Source organism: Typopeltis vanoorti, chromosome 2 (genome assembly GCF_054136105.1).
Source record: "Typopeltis vanoorti isolate ZY-2024b chromosome 2, IOZ_Tvanoo_1.0, whole genome shotgun sequence".
Classification (NCBI taxonomy): domain Eukaryota; kingdom Metazoa; phylum Arthropoda; class Arachnida; order Uropygi; family Thelyphonidae; genus Typopeltis; species Typopeltis vanoorti.
The window spans coordinates 19,111,260-19,131,575 of NC_143550.1; the positions used below are offsets into that span (position 1 = coordinate 19,111,260).

General features: G+C 36.3%; 1 protein-coding gene across 2 annotated transcripts in view; it reads left to right on the forward strand.

The window, feature by feature from the left end:
• Positions 1-20,114, forward strand: part of LOC150108859 (uncharacterized) — a 105,643-nt gene extending 85,529 nt beyond the window's left edge. For both annotated transcript variants that reach the window (XM_090403815.1, XM_090403806.1), the window contains one exon: positions 17,766-20,114. In XM_090403815.1, coding sequence (XP_090259941.1) covers positions 17,916-19,754 — 1,839 coding nt within the window. In that variant the 5' untranslated portion in view covers positions 17,766-17,915 and the 3' untranslated portion in view covers positions 19,755-20,114. The remainder of the gene's footprint in view (positions 1-17,765) is intronic.
• The last annotated feature ends 202 nt before the right edge of the window (positions 20,115-20,316 follow it).

The following is a 20,316-nucleotide window of genomic DNA, read 5'->3' on the forward strand; positions in this document are numbered from 1 at the left end:
TGAATTTGTGCACATTTTTATGTTTGATCATGGTGTTAGTATTTACCAATCCATGTCCTGAACAGGTATTTGCCATTATTATTATTATCTTGGTCTTTTCTCCAAATTTTCCCAAAATATTTTTGTATGCCTGACAATCATTTCCTACTCTGCTATTTAGATCCCCAACAAGGGCCAACTTTTCCTCTTTTCATTGTCAGTCGCTTTCTCTAAAGCCTCAAAAAATTCCTCCACTTCTATCTTTGTAGAACCATAGGCACAAATAAGTCTCATTGTCAAGTTTCTCATTCTCATATTTGCCCACATCACTCTACTTGAGACTGCCTGCCGTTCAAGAAGATTAGCCTCATATTTTGTGTTGAATACTATGGCTACTCCTTCTTTTCCTTGATTGTCATTGCCTGAATATAACTTTTTGTTTTTATTGCTCAGAAAGATCTCGCCAGTTTTTGTCTTTTTTGTTTCAGTCACCCCTATTATGTCGATCTGGTACTTATCTAATTCCTCAGCTAGCTCCATTTCTTTGCCATTCAGGCTTCTTATGTTTATAGTACCAATCTTTAACTCTAGTGATGTTCAGTTGGGGTGTATTTTCAGATTTGTTCCAGTAACTGACTTTTCGCTGTTTGCCCTGGTCTAATCTTTGGCAAAAACAATGGGGAACCGGGCGACACCTCAGTCGGCATGAAATTCTGTCATGTTGTACCATCATTTTTTATTTTGGTTTAAGCCAATAAGAATACAATTTGGTCGGCTAAATCCCAAATTCCAGCCCATCCTCGTTTATTCAGTATCCAGATAGATACCTAACAGGGTGCATCATGAGAAGGTGAGGACTGGACATTAGGTCAGAAGCCCTGGTCGGTTCTCCACATTCCTTTAAAGGATATGTGGAGGTCTCCTCTCAGTTATACTTTGTTATAGCTTTGACCCTTAAGCATCCCCATGAATTAGCTTAGTGTAGTTAAATGCTTGAAAATTTTTCATAATAAAAATGCTTTTAATACTGTTATTGGAAAAATACAACTATCTTGCAAAAACAAGTGAAAGACTGATCATATACCGAGTACATCATGAAAACTGAGTGCTACCTACTTTCTTGTGTTGCTTTCTTGAAGTTTATTATTTTCATTATTGTTAAATAATTTTTATGGATAAGTTCTATAAATTCACCCTTCATCATGAACAACAAATGATAGAAAACACAAACTGGGTTGTGATGAGCTGTGTTGTGGCATACATTTTAACCACATTAAAGGTAAGCATGCTGCTGAATAATTACATGTAATGTAGAGTAAGAATTAAGAATATATTACTTTGCTGTGTCATTGTATCGTTTATTATTTTTTTTAACATCAATTATAAGAATCTACTTATAAAGTAGATATACAATTGTATATCTACTTTATATAAACTGTATTTATATAAAGTTGACCGATTTTTTTATTATTATACAGATATCACCATGGAGTTAGAAAACTTATCGTGGGAAATCCATTTATTCACACAATACCTATCATACTTCTCTTTAAACTCATTCACTGATGAAGCACCCATAACTCTGGCAACCCATTCACAACACTCTCTGCACAAAAAAATGTAGGCCTAACACGCCTGTAACCACACTCTTACACAGCTCCTCTGGTGACCCCTTGTTCCCTCCCTTCTTGTCATGTACTGAAAAATGCCTTCAGTGTCAATCGTATAAGATCCCTTTAATAACTTAACTGCTTCTATCCTGTCTACTTCTTTTTGTCTGTCAGTTAATTTTGAAGCCTGCAGACATCAATCTGTTCTTATAGGAAGCATTCCACAGACTTGCCACAATCTTTGTCACTCACCTTTGGATACTCTCCACAACTTATTCATCACAATGGAAACCAGGAATCCAGATCTGTGCACAGTAGTTCAGATGTGGCCTTATTAATGCCTTATAATAAAGTGGAACAGTAACTGTTCTACCTCATAAGGCATTAATACATTACCCTAATCCTTCCTTGTCGGTGTGTTCTTCAACAACCATGTGATTTGATGTTCTGTTTTGGCCACCTTTGCAGTATGCCTCCCTAAACTTCATTTCTTTATCCATAATCACACCCAAGTCCCTGGCCTCAGTTTCCTTCATTTCAGTTCCATCAGTATAAGTACTTGGCTTCTGATCTCTTCCCACAGTGCATCCCCTTACACTACACATAGCCACATTAAACTGGTAGCCATTTACCTTTGTTCATATACTGCTAGTAAGTTTTCTTGTAGGATCTTTGCATCACTTTCATTTACCATTGCTCTTCCCAGTTTATCATCAGCAAACAACTGAATATTTCCTGTCAAATCATTTCCTATATTGATATACATATTGAACAACCAAGGACCAAGTACAGAGCTCTGTAGTACACCACTGGTCACTTACCTTCTCCTGGACTTAATAACTCTATAAACCACTCTTTGATATCTGTTCATCAGCCACCATCTAATCCAAATCACCAGATGTGAATCTGGTGATTTGGATTAGATCCCCATCCATTCATCCCCATTTGCTCCAATTTATGCAATAGGATTCTATGTGGAATCTTGTGAAATGTTTTGCAAAGTCTAGTAATATCACCGAGTTGCCATTTCTCTTATCCAACTCCATTGTCACTTAATTAGAAGCAAATTACTTATGCAAGATCTACTTCCCCAAACCATGTTGTCCATTATAGAGTATCATATTCCTATCCACCACACCTGAATTCTGTCTTTCACCAGTTTCTTCAGTACCTTAACCACCACTCCTGAGATGCTGACCGGCCTATAATTTGCTACTTCTGTCTTAGAGCCTCCTTTATGCAATGGGACTATTTTGTCCTCTATCCACTCCATTGGCACTTTCCTACTACTGAGGCTTGAATCTTGGGTTAGTAATTTGTGTGTGTGCGTGCCATGGATTTAAGTTTTATTTCTGGAGCCCTGCTAATGACATTGCACTTTTTTGGTTAGCACTAACCATGGTATTACTGTAATTGTGACAGCTAGATTGGGTAAGTTGGATCACAGAAGAGTTTAGCTCAACTGACACCATTTGCAAACATTGAAATTGACTAAAAAATACAAACTGGAAAAGCAAGCTGTACATGAACAAATTCCAAATTATTCAATACAGTATTAGCATATACCATAAGTGAACTGGATTATAGTGGTAAAGAGATTAATATCAGTGATAAAAAATTAAATTGAATATATTATGCTGATGATGTTGTGATAAGAGCAAGCAACCAACTGGATCACAGGGTTAGAAGAGATTGAGTAAATAATTAAATACAGTGTATCAGATAAAGTAAGATAATGGAAAACTAAAATAATCACAAACATTGAAGAAAACTAGATAACAGAGAAACAGATAAATGTAGTGAATAATAAATATAGCAAGTGGAGAAAATGTATCCCTCTGAAGTCTTTACATTAGGGAATAACTGTGTATGAAGAAATAAAAAAAAAATTCACTTAAGCTTGGTAATATTTGGAATTGGGGGGGGGGGGGGTCCTATGCAGTGAAATAAGATCTGAAAAAGAATCAAATTTTTTAACCAATATATCAGTGTGGTTGTTTTGTATAGAATAGAGATATAGTCGGTAACAAAACTAATGGACAAATGTGTGTGTGTGGGGGGGGGGATGGGAATTATCGTACATTGCAGAAAGCAGTGTTTAAACTATCTGGAAAACAAATTTAAAGAATGGGGATATAAGAAAAGAGACAGGGAGTGTGATATAAGAGAATTTAAAATGGAAATCAGAAAAACATGTCCTAGATAAAGGACATGTAGTGAACAAAAACAGTCACCCAACAGTAACCTTGCAAAGAAAGATAGAAATGCCTGGATAACTGGAGAAATTATCGATGATTAACCCAGTGGAAATGGAGGATGTTGGCACAAAGAAGCTGCAGCAGAGGAAAATGGAAACAAATGTAGGAAAACTGTTTTTTCCGTTAGATATGGAAACAGATTTATTCCAAACATCCCATGTTAGCTGATGCAAACAGTACTATCCAGATGTCACATGACAAGCTGTACAACATGCAATGCTGAACATTGGATAATCTCTCAAATGTCTTCTGTGCTTCAGCACAAAAAGAATTTTAAAAAATGAAGGCCTACATCCCAAAATTCAGTATTGTAGCCATAAAAAAATAAAATGAAATAAAATAAAACTCTCATTTGACTTCAGAACAAATTGTTTTTAACCTCATCTTTTCAGCTCAAGAAAGAAGCTATCAGCATCCTCAGCCTTTGCCATAACTTCACCTTAGCTCCCAAGCAAGTACTCAGTCTTCAAATCATACCTAAAATAGAAAGTGAATAAAATAAATCAACAGTCTCCTCTTGTATCTAGAAAAAGATCTGGCTAGGCATAGCCAACATTTTAAAATCTGCTACGACTTCAATAAAGAACCTATTATATGCAGAACTTGCTACAATTATGCCGTGCCAAAACCAGATTGTTATAATTAAAAAATGTAATACTATGGTTAGTATTCCTCAATTCCTCATTGTATGATCGAAAAATGATGATCTCACTGAGTTCTCGATTTACTTACTGCTTAATGGATGTTTGTCCTACACAAACAAAAAAGTGCTTCATAAATTTTTAGACAAAAGTTATATCCTGGCCTTCTGAAACTATCCGAACGACTTAGGCCTTATAATCCTAGACCTCCCCAGATTTATAGATTACCAAAAATACACAAACAGAAAATAACAGGCCATCCTTCTTCTTGCATTAAAAACACTATGCACTTCAAATTTTGCTTGTCACACTGATTCTCAATACTGGTATTATGGTCAATTTTGAATTTTGATATAGGTCCCCCCCCCATTCACTGATGTGCCCCTGGAAAACTTATTCAGACTCAGCCTCCCAAACATAGCAGTCTTGTTCATTTTTACATGGCATGAGAAAACCTACAAGCAGCTATGTGCTATCAAAACCTTGGCAAATCAGACAGAATGAACTGCCTGCACTTAATAAAAGTGACCTGGGATACCCTAACAAGCAGATTGGTGTTCATATTGGCCATGAGCAGCAAGTCAGAAGGCACCAGCCCTGCATCACGTGTACAAGCCCATCCAGATCTGATGTATGCACAGCATGAAAAAAGGCAGCAATTACAAAAAGAACTGGAAGAGAAACATCAAAGTGGAGATGAAACATGGACAGGTGATTACAAAAAAGGGATACTAGTGAGAAAATCAAACTCTGTAAACAGCCAACGTGGAAACGTGATCCTAAACACTGCATAGAGAACATGTGGGACCCATATGGTCAAAAGGAAACTTCACAGATGTTCCCTTCCATCTTCAGTCTGCTAAACATCACCTACTCTTCCTGACAGAAACTCATATCTCAAACACTACTTATCCCTGCTTTCCCAACTACATGCTTTTTAACTCCTTTCACCTCAGAGGTGGAGTCTGCGCATATGTTCGCTCTGATATATCATGCCAGAGAGTATCCAACCTGGAATCTCCCAATTTTGACCTCCTTTGGCTAAAAATCATCCTATCTCATTCTACCAAATTCATATGCTGTCTTTACCTCTCCTAATACCAACAACCATTTTGAACTCTTCAGTCACCTTTCCTTAAATGTTGATTTTTCCTTCAGTCCGATTCTTCAAACAGTGAGGTCATCTTCCTCGGAGACTTCTGTGTCTACAACACCATCTGGCTGTCTGCCTCCTGTTGCACAGAGCAAGCAGGTAGGGAGGCTGAGACTTTTGCAATTACAAACTATCTTGCACAAATTGTCCACATGCCCACCAGAATACTATTGATAGCCCAGATGATCCCAAACACCTTCGATCTCTTCCTCCCCAGCGACCCATCTAAGTACACTGTGAATGTTGTCTGTCCTCTTAGGCAGCTCAGACCATCAATGTAGTACAGATCTCTTCCCCATTGAGTAACAAATGCATCCATACATTGTATGGCATTACTAGAAAGTCATGTGGGATAATCTGCAGCTTCTATGCCTCATTCCATTGGTCAGATTATTGTTTCCAGCCACCTGAGCTAAATATATCTGCAGAATCACTGAAATAATACTCATCAGTATGGAAACCTTTATTCCCCGCTCCACATTAAATTTTCTTCCTCTGTCTAAGCCTTGGTTCTCCAACAAGTGCTAAGACTGTACAAAAGAAGAGTCAGGCATACTGCAGCTGGCTTGCATCCAAAACTCCATCCTCCTATACAGCCTACACCAGTGATGGTGAACCTTTTTACACAGGTGTGTCAAACATCTTTTTTTTTTTTAAATATTGATGTTGTTGATGTGCCACTTGCATACATGCATTATAAATTTAACTACATAATCATAGATGGTGACTTATACATATCATATTAGCTATTTATTTAATAGGACATTGATATAAAATCTATGAATTCATATTATACAATTAATTTAATAAAGTGAAATTACAAACTTACATTACATTTAATGACTTTTCTGTTGCTGAGTACTGGAAGAAAGTTGCTTTATAGAAGGACTATAGTGTGTACATTTTAATGCTACACAGGCAGCACTCATGTTATTGCTAAATCTATTTCTCCCTTTCGATTTGATATTATTTAAGGCAGAAAATAGAGTTTCACAAGAGTATGTAGAAGAGAAAATTGTTAGAAGAACTTTAGCTCTAACTACAAAATAATAATTCCTTCAATGAACCGAAACCTACCTTCGCCTTAACTGAGAGCGATCTTACACGATTTATCGCAGTTTTTTCATCAGAATACCAATATTTTTCAACATCCAAGGTGTGGCACCTGAAACCCTCAAGTGTGTCAGTGCTGACACGCATGTCATAGGTTCGCCATCACTGGCCTACACCAAGCCCTAGAATAGCTGCAAGAAAATCATCATGTCAAAAAATGATTTTGAGAGAGCCAAAAGCTGGAAACTTGCATCCTGCCCAAATGGCATCCATGCCTTCTGGGCTCTAGCAAATGCTGTTGGCTGTAACTTCTGCCCAACGCTACTCCCAGTATTATTGCATCATCACTGACAGAAAAAGCCAACCTCCTGATTTCGTACTTCTCCTCCAATCCTTGCATAGCTGATCATGGTGAATGTCCCTTAACCATTCTCAACACTCAATGAAGCATTTGACCTTTCATCAGAAAGAGATCAAAAAAATTTTCCTCAAGGTGGATACCAAAAAATCTCTGGGCCCTGATAGCATCTCTCCAATTGTTCTAAAGGTCTGTGCGCCAGAATTGACTCCCACTTTATAATGCTTATTTACACTTTCTTATTCCACTGGTATCTATCCTGCAGGTTGGAAGCTAGCCCACATACAACCTATTCCTAAAAAGAGTGACAAATCTTTACCTTCAAACTACTATCCAATTTTGCTCACTTCAATACTTTCTAGAGTGATTGAAAGAATCAACAACAATACTGTCATCTAATAAATGACCAACAGTATGGATTCTGTTACTGTTGATCAACAGGGGACCTACTAACCTATGTCACCCATCTCCGAACAAACACCATAGAAAGGCTTGGCAAATCTCAAGCAGTTGCTCTTGATATCTCCATGGCTTTTGATTGTGTTTTGATTTGGCCAGATACTCACTCCAAGTGATGGTGTATGGGGCCCCTTATCTTCTATCTATACAATTAATGCTGGGGGTCCCAAAAGGCTATATTCTCTCGCTTACCCTCTTCCTTCTATAACCTCAGTTTCTGGGAGAAAAAACCCTGCTGCCTCTGTATGAGAGCAGGTAACTCACCTTTGATTGAGAAAGCCAATATAAAGATTCCTCTTATCACGACAAGAATCGAACTCAGTTCCTTCCCAATCAAAGGGTGCAATATACTTGTTCTTCCAACTGCATAATGAAGGCATTTGTGAATTTGTGGCTATAAAAATACTTCTTTTAATTTTTGAATTAGTTATTATTGGGAATTTGTCCTCTAAATACTGAAAATCGCCATTCCTATTTCAAGGACCAACAAAATGTTTCATCACACTGAAGTAGTAGCAAGAGAACTTTTTTAGTTTTTACAAGAGAAGACATTCAAAATGCTTCCCCTCCCTGAGGTATTAACTGCCATTTAACTAGCCAGTTTGTAATATCATAATGGCTTTGGCTTTACTGTTTCACTGGCATAAAGAGTAATAGTATTTTGTGGAACTAGCTGTATGCCCATTAAATTTGATGTCACTTTGAGATCACCATGAATGTTCTACTCATATTCATTTTAGCTGATGTATTTAAGAAACAAAGCAATATTCTTGTAGGAGACTGGAAACTGGAATGGAGAGTTATTTATTTCTTGTGTGTAGAAAGAAACACTGAATCCAAACTGCCTTTTGATGCATCTATAATCAAATGTCATTCATTGGGATCATGTTTTCTACCCGTAGATACTTCACTGATACTTCCCTCAAAGTATCAGTGTGTCTATTTTCAAGCATTTTCGAAGTCCACATCCTAAGATTTCAATGTTTGTTTTGGTATGTTGCAGATCTCACAAAATCATCCAACTCTGGCTTATCAAAATAAGCTTTTTGCATAACTAGTGATTGAAAATCTTTTATAAGAACATGATACCAGACTAGGATTCATCAGTAGAATTGCCTTTGTACACACAATCTATGTCACCAGTCATTTTAGAACTAGTAGTATAGTATACTCTCATGAAGTACTTGTCTTGGTCTGATGTTATTGTATTAACTACCTGTATAATTGCCAGGTCCCCCCCCCATTCTGTTTGGATAGCAAATGGAATTAATGACGTTCTCTTAAATACTATGCATGTTTGCCCTAACACGTGGGGAACCTAAGTCTAGTTCTTATCTTGCACTTTATGTCTAGAGTACAACTCATGATTTCTTGATCAGATGTGTTAATGCTGGTTTCACAGATTTTAACATCACTTTGCCTGTATGGCAAACACACATACCAAAATGAGTACTGTTAATATAATCAAGGAGATGTGCAATTGCAGCTTCAGTGATCAAAATATTCAGTCTACCCTTTGGTAAATGAATATATCAAAATGCCAGCCTGGTTGGGCGAGTGGTTAGCATATCTTCCCTCCAACCAACAGCCTGCAGGTTTGAATCCTGTTGCAAGCATGAATTTTTGTGGATTGTCTTTAGCTGGAAGATGAATTTCATTGCCCAGTCTGAGACCACTACCCAGCCTATTGGAGGTCTGAAGTGGCTTGAATAAGTTCCTTGTCTGGTCTCTAGATCAGAGTTTCTGGCCTATGTGAAGAATAAATTTTTAAAAAAATACAAAAAAAAAAATATAATACTCAAATACTCAAAATAATAATTACTAAAGAAAGAGCCAAAAGGCTTCATTTCTTGAATGTAAAATTAGATAGGCAAAGTGGATATTAAATCCAACATTATTTCAAAACTGAATGTTTGTAGAAACTATGAAAGTTTCATAGGTTGACCTGAGAGCTTACAAGAATACAATTCTTTTCATCCCCTAGTTGCCTTAGTTTGGACTACTTAAAAGACATGGACACTGCCCGAACTTCCATATATTCACCTTTTATTAGTCCATTTGATAAAGGTTTCACTGGCCTCACAGCTGTTTTGAACTAGTTGTTCTCTTCAGAGACCAGGCAGAAACCTTAAGAGAGCAAAAGCTCTCTCTTTCAGTACTAAGGAAATCAAAATGTCAGAGAAATGTATTTTTCATAAGTGAATGCTTGGGTCAGTGTGTAAAGATAATTAATATAATATTCAAAAACTCAAAATAATAATTACTAAAGAAAGAGCCAAAAGGCTTCATTTCAGCGATGTAAAATTACATAGGCAAAGTGGATATTAAATCCAACATTATTTTAAAGCTGAATGTTTGTAGAAACTATGAAAGTTTCATGACTTGAAAGCTTACGAGAATAAATACAGTTCTCATCATTCCTGAATTACTGAAGTTATTAAAGCAAAAGCCAAAAAGCTTTATTTCGGCAATGCAAAATTATATAGACGAAGTGGCAAAATTACGTAATCAAAATAATAATAGAAAAAAATCCTTAACCCACCCACATATGTATTATACTATAGGTTTACAAATAAAGCTTTTGTGGATGGATGCTACATATTAAAAAAATAATAATAAATAAAGGTAACCCAAAAAGTCACTTTAAATGCACAACACAAGTTTAAGCTAAAATTTATGTAGAGGGAAATTGGATGTAACACATTAAAGTGGTTGTTGTACATCTGTTTGATTTCATTCTTTGGGCAGTGAAGTACACATATGCAGCTCACATCATCTTTTCACACCTGTATGCTTTGGAGAGTGTGAACCTTGAATTGACTCACTCTAACTCAGTGCTGCTAATTAATGTCAAAAAAAAAAAAAATGTGGTTACTCCGAGATTCTGGTTGATGGATTTTATTGAAATTCTGTTAGTAATCTCCTTACAGAATCTGTGTAACTATCTCAGTTTTTGTGTTGGTTGGGCTACATATAATGGACCAAAAGTTTTAAAATTATATTTATTAATAAAATAATTAGAAAATAATTAATTATTTCAGATATATACAGTCAACCCTCCTACAACGCGGTACTCTTATAACACGGTTTCCATATAACGCAGAGCCAAAATTACGACAGCCCTCCTATAACGCGGTTTCCATTCAACACCATTCCATCAACTTAATTGGTTTAAGAAGATTCTCTATAGCATGAATTTATCTATATGTTAAATTTTTACAGTTGAAATTAACGGGGAATTTCTTTCTTTTTGGTGAAGGTACATCACCATTTTCCAATTTCAGTTATCAGGGAATTCCCCTATAAGCGAAGAAACGATGCGAGATTGTTCACAGTGCTCTGTTTTAATGCTTAAAATAGACATTATGATTGGCTGTTGCGTACTTGCATGAATTTTTTTATCCAATAGCGCTGCCGAACTTTCGCTGTTGCAACCACCCACTTTGTCATCAATTTTAAGTGCAACTTAGTAGGAAACTGTCTGTAAATCCGTGCAGACGTACATATCACGATTAGTGTTCAATAAAGTGCTTTTTGCTCGCTTAATTTGTGTTATCGTAATTGGACAACATTACACAATACTGTAGGTAATATTTTTTATTTGTTGTAATATAATAATAATAAAATAATTGTTAACCCCAGGTTTGCATAATATCAGACACAAAAAAAAACAAGAAAACAGTTAAAAAGAAAGTTTGTATCTCTTGAGGACAAAATAAATCCAAATTTTAAATCGTTTAAAGGGTGGAGAAAAAATATCGTCTGTTGCAAAATCGATAAATTTGAATGAATCTACAATTCGAACCGTAAAGAAAAATGCGGAAAAGATAAGGAAAACTATGGCAGATGGCTGTCCGTTAGGTGCGAAACGTGTCACCCGTGCACGAAACAATATTGGTAAAATGGAACAAGCATTGATGATCTGGTTGGAAGACTGTATAGCCAAAAAAGATTCCAATGAGTGGAAATCTTATCAAGCAGAAAGCACTTAAAATCTTCGAGCATTTAAGGAATATTGGACATTCTTCTGCAGGGCTAGAAGATCATTCATTTAGCGCAAGTAAAGGATGGTTTGAAAAATTAAAAAAAAAAAGGTACTTATTGCACAATATTAAGTTTCAAGGAGAGCAGGCCTCAGCCAATGCAGAGGCTGCCGAAAATTATAACCTGGAACTAGCTCGAATTATCGATGAAGGAGGGTATACGCCTGATCAGATTTTAACGCCGATGAGACGGCATTATACTGGAAAAAACTACCATCTAGAACCTTCATTTCGAAAAATGAAAGGCGTGCTCAGGGGTTTAAACCTTCAAAACAACGTATCACTCTTCATACGTGCAGCAATCTATCAGGGAATCTGATGATAAAACCAGTGATAATAAATCATTCTTCAACTCCTCGTGTAATGAAAAACATTAATAAGACCCAATTGCTTATATTCTGGCGATCTAATAAAACAGCTTGGATGACTCAAGATTTATTTAAGGACTGGTTTTATAATTGTTTTATCCTGGCGGTGGAAAACTATACGATAAAAAAAAAATTTGTATTTTAAAGTTTTATTGGTTCTTGATAACGCTGGTTGCCACAACAAGGAACTGGATCATCCAAATGTAAAAATTGTTTTCCTTCCTCCTAACTGCACGTCATTAATACAACCTTTGGACCAAGGAGTCATTCAAACTTTCAAAATGTACTACACATGCTAATTTTTCCAAACCATTTTCGACAGATTAGAAAATGATGAAAATAAAACTCTTATTCAAGCGTGGAAGGAATTCTCTATTTTAGATTGTATTAGAACCGTATCATCAGCTTGCACGGAAATTAAACCATCAACACTTAATACATGTTGGAAACCTCTTTTGCCTCAAATGGTTCAAGCAAGAAATGATATTTCACTCCCAGTTACAGAAATAGTAAACATTGCTTCTTGTTTAAGCGGTGAAGGATTTGCATTAAACCATCAAGATGTAGAAGAACTACTTCAGGAAGAAACCTTAGATGTGGAAGAATTGATGGAATTAGTTGATGCATCTACCTCAAATGCATTGGTAGACGAAAATATGAAAAATGAATGGGTGCCAAATCTTAATTTATATGATGTGAAAAAAGGGCTAGATTTGGCTAAAGAATTAGAACTTCATTTCGCTCAAACTGATCGTTCAATGGTGTGCAGCACAAAGTTTAAAAGAGAGTTAAGAAACTGCTTAGCTCTGTATAGAGAGGTTTTAGTACAGTTAGAAAAAAAAAGCTACGATTGAAAATCAACATGAAGATTTGTCAAGTGAGGAAGACATTTGGCCCATTAAAAGACGAAGAGTTAGGCCACTCATATTTGAAAGCGAGGATGAGTGTTAAAAGCATTCAATATACATGAAATTATGTTATGCAATTTTACATAATTTTCTTGGTTTTGTTGGAAAACAGTTTTTTAGTTTAGTTTTGTTTTAGTTTGATTTTTTTTATCATTTCTTTGTATGAACTCTTCGATTCAATAAAGATAATTTTATTGTACTTAACATATTATCTTGCCTTTTGTGTTTGTAAAATTTTTTCCACAACCGTATGCACCTTAACTTGACGCTCTGAGAATGCAATTTTCATACAACGCAGAACGAATCAAACTGATTAACAAGTGATTTTACTTACTTCCGAGTTTCACTCAACGCGGTTCCCATATAACGTGGTACGAATCAATCCGATTCGTACTAATTCTGAGTTTCTTATAGCGCAGTTTCCATATAACATGGTATACGGTTTCCATGTAACGTGGCACGAATTAACCTGGTTTGCACGTTAAATCTGAGTTTCTTATAACACGGTTTCCATATAACGTGGTACGAATTAATCGCGTTATAGGAGGGTTGACTGTACTAGAATAAGTAAAATGCTCTCAGTATTGGAGTTTTCTGTTGGGTTTTTTTATATTACTCCAGCACAAAACAGATAATAAAGCCATATCAAATCAATGACATATGTGGATGGGAGTCGAGAGAAAAGGTATCTGTTGATATCCTTTTTTAAGAGCACTAGAGATTGTAGTCTTTTGTGGAATACTTCATTGAGAAAGCTTTTCCTCTGAAGCAAAGTGGATGGAATGAAGGATGAATGAGTAACTTGATTTGGTGAGTCTGCAAACACAATTTGTGACTGATCTGAATGAATTTATGCTATCTATAAATTTTGCTTAACATTATTTTAAGTCTGTTCATATATACCAGGCCTGCACAACATACGGGCCACTTGTGGCCTGCAATGCTATTTATTTTGGCCCGTCTGCCTGATTGAATTATTTAATCATACGAGGGAATATGAAATTAGACGATATTTTCCTAGCGTTGAATTAAATTTTTACTAAGACTCTGCATGTTTATGTTCATGCGATTAATGTCACAGTCATGTTTCTTTCAACTCGACAATAAATTTGCATTTGGAGTTATTCCCACTGTCGCATTTAATAATAAATTATTACAATCACTTCGAGGTTTTATTAGCGTTAGTGTTGCTGCGGGGAAATTCAAAGTTACATCTCCGTGATAACGACTTGATGTCTACGAACGAGAACGAATTGTATTACACAAAGTTGGCCGTGCCTTGACTGGCTTTGGCAGTGTAGTGGTTGGTTGTAGCTGGAGCAATACATTACATAACTGTTATCATAACCTGCATTATTGTGAGTTTTTCATCATTAGTTTTTTGTAATTAATGTTGTCAATCTTGACACAATGAGCTTAAGTAAAAAGCATAAAACAGATTCGGGACATTGAGCACATTTAACCCTGAGTGGACAAACGAATATTTTTTTACGTTGTTTAAGGACAAAATAGCATTCTTTGCCGGGAATCTATCGCTATGCCGAAAGAGTACAATCTGAGACATCATTTTGAATCAAAACATCCTAATCTTGGCAAGTTGGATGCAAGTTAAAAGCAAATAAAAGCAGCAAAATTATTGAAAGGCTTTAGCGGTGAGCAACAAGCTTTTAAAAAAGTGACATCTGCAAATGAAGTTGCCACAAAGGTAAGCTTAAAAATATCACAAGAAATAGTTTGGGCTGGCAAATCATTTACTGAGGGAGAGTTGATAAAAAAAGTGTCTGATGATTGCCGTTTCCGAATTGTGTCCTGACAAGAAAAATAATTTTGAAAATATCAGTTAGTCCCATATGACTGTTCCATGCAGGGTGGCTGATATTTCCGAGGATCTTGAAGATAACCTGCAAAAATCGGCTAGTGAATTTGTCTATTATTCACTTGCTATGGATGGAAGTACTGACATGAAAGATACTGCACAGCTTTTAATATATGTAAGAGGCGTTAATAAGAATTTTGAGGTGACAGAGGAGCTTGTTGGTTTGTGTTCAATGAAAGGAAGAACAACAGGAAAGGAGATCGCAGAAAATGTAAAGATGTGTGTAACCGAAAAACTATCCTTAATTGAACAGTATGCAGGTAAACCATTGACAAAATATCACTGCCTAATTCATCAGCAGGTGTTATGTTCAAAGGTTTTGCAGTTTGATCATGTGATTCAAGTAGTATTTGCTCTGGTCAACTATATTCGAGCTCGGGGTTTGAAACACAGAATGTTTCAGGCATTTCTAGAAGAAAATGATGCCAAGTAAGTGGATCTACCATACCACACTGATGTACGTTGGTTGAGCTGTGGTAAAGTTTTGTCACACTTCATCACTCTAAAAATTAACTAGTTGAATTTTTGGAATCTCAAGAAGATGTGGAAAAATTCCTAGAATTAATGGATGAAGAATGGAATCAAGATTTATTTTTCTTGTGTGACATTTTGGGTCACTTGAATGACCTTAACTTACAGCTTCTAGGAAAACATAAGTTTGTTTTTCAGTTAATGTCTCTTATAAAGGCATTCAAAATGAAATTAAGTTTGTTTGAAAATCATCTTGCTAAGGGGTATGTCACATTTCTTAATTTGTCGACAGAATATTCCATCAGAATATCATTCAATGGTGGGTGGAAAATATAAGAAGCACATATCACTTCTAAGTGAGGAGTTTCAGAAAAGAATACCATTGAGTAATGAAGACGAAGTCCGCATAAAAAGTGATTGAGGATCCATATTCTGTCGAAGCAGGAAATCTACCTGTTGAACTCCAGATGGAAGTTATTGATCTCCGGTGTTCTGAAAACTATTGGGTCAAGCATAGGGAGAGTACTTTACAAGAGTTTTATTCTATTCTGGATCAGGATAAATTTAAAAGTTTGTTGGATACTGCCTACCAGGTATTTTGTTTGTTTGGGAGCACACATACTTGTGAACAAACATTTTCGGTCACGAACTTGAACAAAACCAAACAGCGTTCATCTTTAAGTGATATCAATTTAGAGGCCATATTAAGAACGGCCACTTCAAACATGACACCAAACTTTGATAAATTAGTGGCAACAAAATGCAATGTGTCACGTTGTGACATTCAGTTACTGATATTTCACTGAGAATAAGTGTGATATTCTCAGTGAAATTATTAGTAAACTTTGTGTTTATGTTTAAGTGATTTTTATTGAGAAATTTTGCAACTATATCTGTTTGTAAATAATTTTGATTATAATTTTAATTGTAACTCTAAAAAATTTAAATATGCATATTAATTAGTATTTACTGTAGACCTACTAACAAATTTACTTCAGCTTAGCTGCAGTGGACTAGTCTAAGACTCTAGGTCCGAAGTGATCTGGCCCTCGGTCAGGTGGTCCAAGTTGGGTTTGGCCCTCAAAGACAATCGAGTTGTGCCGGCCTGATATATACTGTCTGGTCACTACTTCCTTTATATATTTGGTTTAATCCTTTATCAAGCAAACAAAGTTTGCACCTGAAATATTTTCAGGACTGGGGCAACTCTTGGCAAAGATGTTATAACTTCTCATCACTTGCCTTAGTATATCCCATAATGCAAAGCACATCTCCTTGCAGACATGTATAATGCTATGCATTAAGGGAAGGGTCACTACCCAGACCCGTTTCGACCTTTATTGAGGTCTCATCAGTGGGAACCAGACTCAGAGGTGGTGATATTAAGGTGGAAGTAATGGAGAAGTCATATTTCCATATACCAGTTGCCAAAAGGTGTCACACCTAATTATTAAAATTCTTCGGATTAGAGATAAGTTGATGGAAGGTTTTTCACTTGGCTATGGTTCCATCTATGTTTCTATGCCTCCAACTTATCTCTAATCTAGAGAATTTTAATAATAAGGTGTGACACCTTTGGCAACTGATATATGGAAATATGACTTCTCCATTACTTCCACCGTAGTATCACCTCTGGGTCTGGCTCCCACTGATGAGACGTCAATGAAGGTCGAAACCAATCTGTGTAGTGACCCTTCCCAAAGCAAACCAAGGAGGTGTGCTTTGCATTATGTGATACTAAGGCAAGTGATGAGAAGTTATACCACCTTTGCCACGAGTTGCCCCAGTCCTGAAAATACTTCAGGTGCAAACTTTGTTTGCTTACACTTGGATAAAGGATTAAACCAAATATATAATTGGTAGCATAGCCAAGTGAAATATCTTCCATCACTACTTTCTTTCTTTCTCAATACATCCAATTTCTAACAGTTGTTGGAAACTGGATCTGTGTTTATAAAGTAATAAAAATTATCTATATTCCTGGAGATTTGAATTTGGGTAGAATTAATTTGAACTAAAAACTATGCTCTTTAGTAATATGAATACAGTCAACTCTCACCACAGAAGACTTGTAGGAAACACAGGAATTGTTTATGATGAATAGTTTGCTATAGTGAATTACTGTTAGCATTGCATTGTATCTATGGGCTCTGTTTGCGATTTTTAGCAGTTTGTGATAGTGATGCTTGCTGTAGTGAGCGTTAAGTGCCATATTGACCCAATTGTGCACTATACTTATAGTGCCTTATATGAGGGTAACTTGCTTCATAGACCACTAAATTTCATGCATGTATAGGCAAGATATTTTGACATCCATGATATTTCACATGATCAGTCAGCCATATACAGTTGTGCAGTAATCACAGTAAAGGTGCCCCTCTCCCAATACTTTTTTTTTGGAAAACAGTAATCCCCACAGTACCAGTAATAAACCCACCTTCCAGATTTAGAGCCATAAAGCAATCTGTCCCATTATCTGTTACTCCCAGTTGTTCTAAAATGAATATGTTAAGCGTATTACTGCTATATTTTAGTAATGTAATGATTTTCATTGATATGAGATTAGTAAATATTATTTTTTTTTATAGGTTTAAATAAATGAGCATATTTCACCAATGGTATTAATGGATCATCACTGGTGCAGTCCCATCTTCCAGGTAGCAGTGCTACAAGTTCTGTTTTTTACAGTATACTATCTAGTAATGTTCTGTGTTGTGGTGTAATGCCCCCGAGGTGTCATGCAGAACGGTTCCTATTCTTGGGCAGCTTCTGTATCCTCCCTTGGACAGAAGGGCTGGAATCCTGGGTATCAGGCAAGTTTGACAGACCTGTTCTTAAAGAAGAATTTTGGAGTCAGCATTCCACAGTTTACACCTGCTTCCAGATATATTGAAAAGATTTCTGGAGAAACTGGTGCTGCAGCAGAAGAGGGAGAAAGCCACCAGAAGTGTTGTCCTCATCCCGATGCCAAAGATAAGCCATATCCCTGTGGAATATGCCAACAATATGCAAATATATGTAGTAGTTTAAAAGTAGATAATGTATTAATTCCAACTGAAGAGCCAATCACCTCACCAGGAAGTGCTTGTTCTACTCAAGAGTTTAAACAAGCCCCAATTTCAAATTCTGATCTGTCACATTCACAGGTTAAGCCATTCCCTTCCACTGGTATTCCTGGGAAGTATACCCAGGTGCCAATCAAGCAGTTTGTATGTATTATATGCCACAAACTCTTCACTCAGAAAGGCAACCTAAAGACTCATATGATGATACATACTGGTGAGAAGCCTTATGCCTGTAATGTGTGTGGAAAAAGCTTTACACAGAAAGGTAATGTTGACACTCATATGAAGATTCATACAGGTGAAAAAGAATTTTCCTGTGATATGTGTACTAAGCGATTTACACAGAAAGGAAATCTTAAAACACATATTCGTAGTGTCCATACCAAAGAAAAGCCATTTTCATGTACAGTTTGCAATAAATCTTTCTCACAGAAAGGTAATATGAGAACCCATTGTAGAACCCATAACAAGGATGATCGTTTGCCATGTACAGTCTGTGGTAAAACATTTTCTCAGAAGGGAAACTTAAAAACTCATATGCAGCGTCATACAGGAGAGATCCCTTCCAAGAGACTTTATAATCCCCAAGCTTCAGTAAATGTTTCTAATGTTAATTCGCGTTATACTCCATTTACAGCATCCACCTTATCACCACCACTTCTTAAATCACCCCCACCTCCACCATTGCCTCCACCTCCTCAGCAGTCTGGGCAGTCCTTAACTACCCTCCATTCACCAGTAGCAAATACCAATAGAAGTAATTCCTCACCAAGCGTGCCTCAGATGTGCACACCAGCTTCAGGCTCAAGTCCAGTTTTGGGAACACACAAGCTTTCAAATCCTTTGCATATTGATGATGGTTTTCCTGAACCACTGCCAGCTGAAAGACCTTCTCTCTCTTCACCAATATCGTTAGTAGTTCCCGGAACACCTAATATCAATCAATCCCAAGGAGCCCATAATGCAACCCCAAGTCCATGCCATTCTCAAATATCTAGCCCATCACCAAAAGAAGATGGAAATTATCCTCATATTGTTCACAATAAACATAACCAGTCCCTTGAGTCCAGCAGCAGTCATTATTCTGCAGGAAAATCCCAGTCAAATCCGCACTCTTCCCCATCTCGCAACTCCCCAGAACCAATTCTGACAAGTTTATCATCAAGCATTATCTCACATCACAACCATCATCAACCCACTTCAACAGGTATGGAATTTCGGCCATTTTATTCTGCTCCGCCTACTCCTATGTCTACTTCACTTGTAGCAACAGCACCACACTGGTTTCCTCTTGCACCCAATCGTAACCATAGCAACCATACTCACTCTGGTTTAGATGCTTATGGTACCATACCATATACTACTCCCTTATCTCGTTTGACTTTACTTGCGTCACACTTTGCCTCTCATTCGTTGAACAGCCAACAGGCTGAAGAAAAGAAGTCACATAACTTAGAAGAGCAGCATTATCACTCTTCAACAAACCCAGACTTTTCCCAGTTGTTGGATTAATCTATACTCAGAAAAAATGCAATACTATTATCTACATGTGATAACTGATGCTGCATTATAATGTGCAGCAATTCAGTCAGCTAAATTTTGTAGACTTCTTTTGGAAAACTGCTGAACTAGAAGAATCAAAGTAGAAATATTGTAGCAATGCCAAGAATTTGTAGTCAGCATGAAATTTCCAAGAAATTTTTATGCATATAGAGAATGTGAAGAAAAAAGCATTATAGTAAATATAGTGTGACTTTCTCATCACCCGGTTATGTCCAGTTTTTTTTCTTCATACTTTATCTGTTATTGTTGCATGCATTTTATATACTTAAAATAAGCTCTGTTCAGTCCCCAACATTAGTGTTGACCAAGTTTTTTTCACCAGAGAAAACTATCAGATTATAGAAAATTTGGTAATATTTTAAATGTGATCATAGAAGAAGATTAATATACTTTGTCTTGCAGTTAAAAATGTGACGCAGGAATCTTTTAGATAGATATAGATACTCATATTTTTTATCTAATGAAAAATTTTTTTTCACAATTTCAGTTTATTTAGAGCTTTATTAAATGC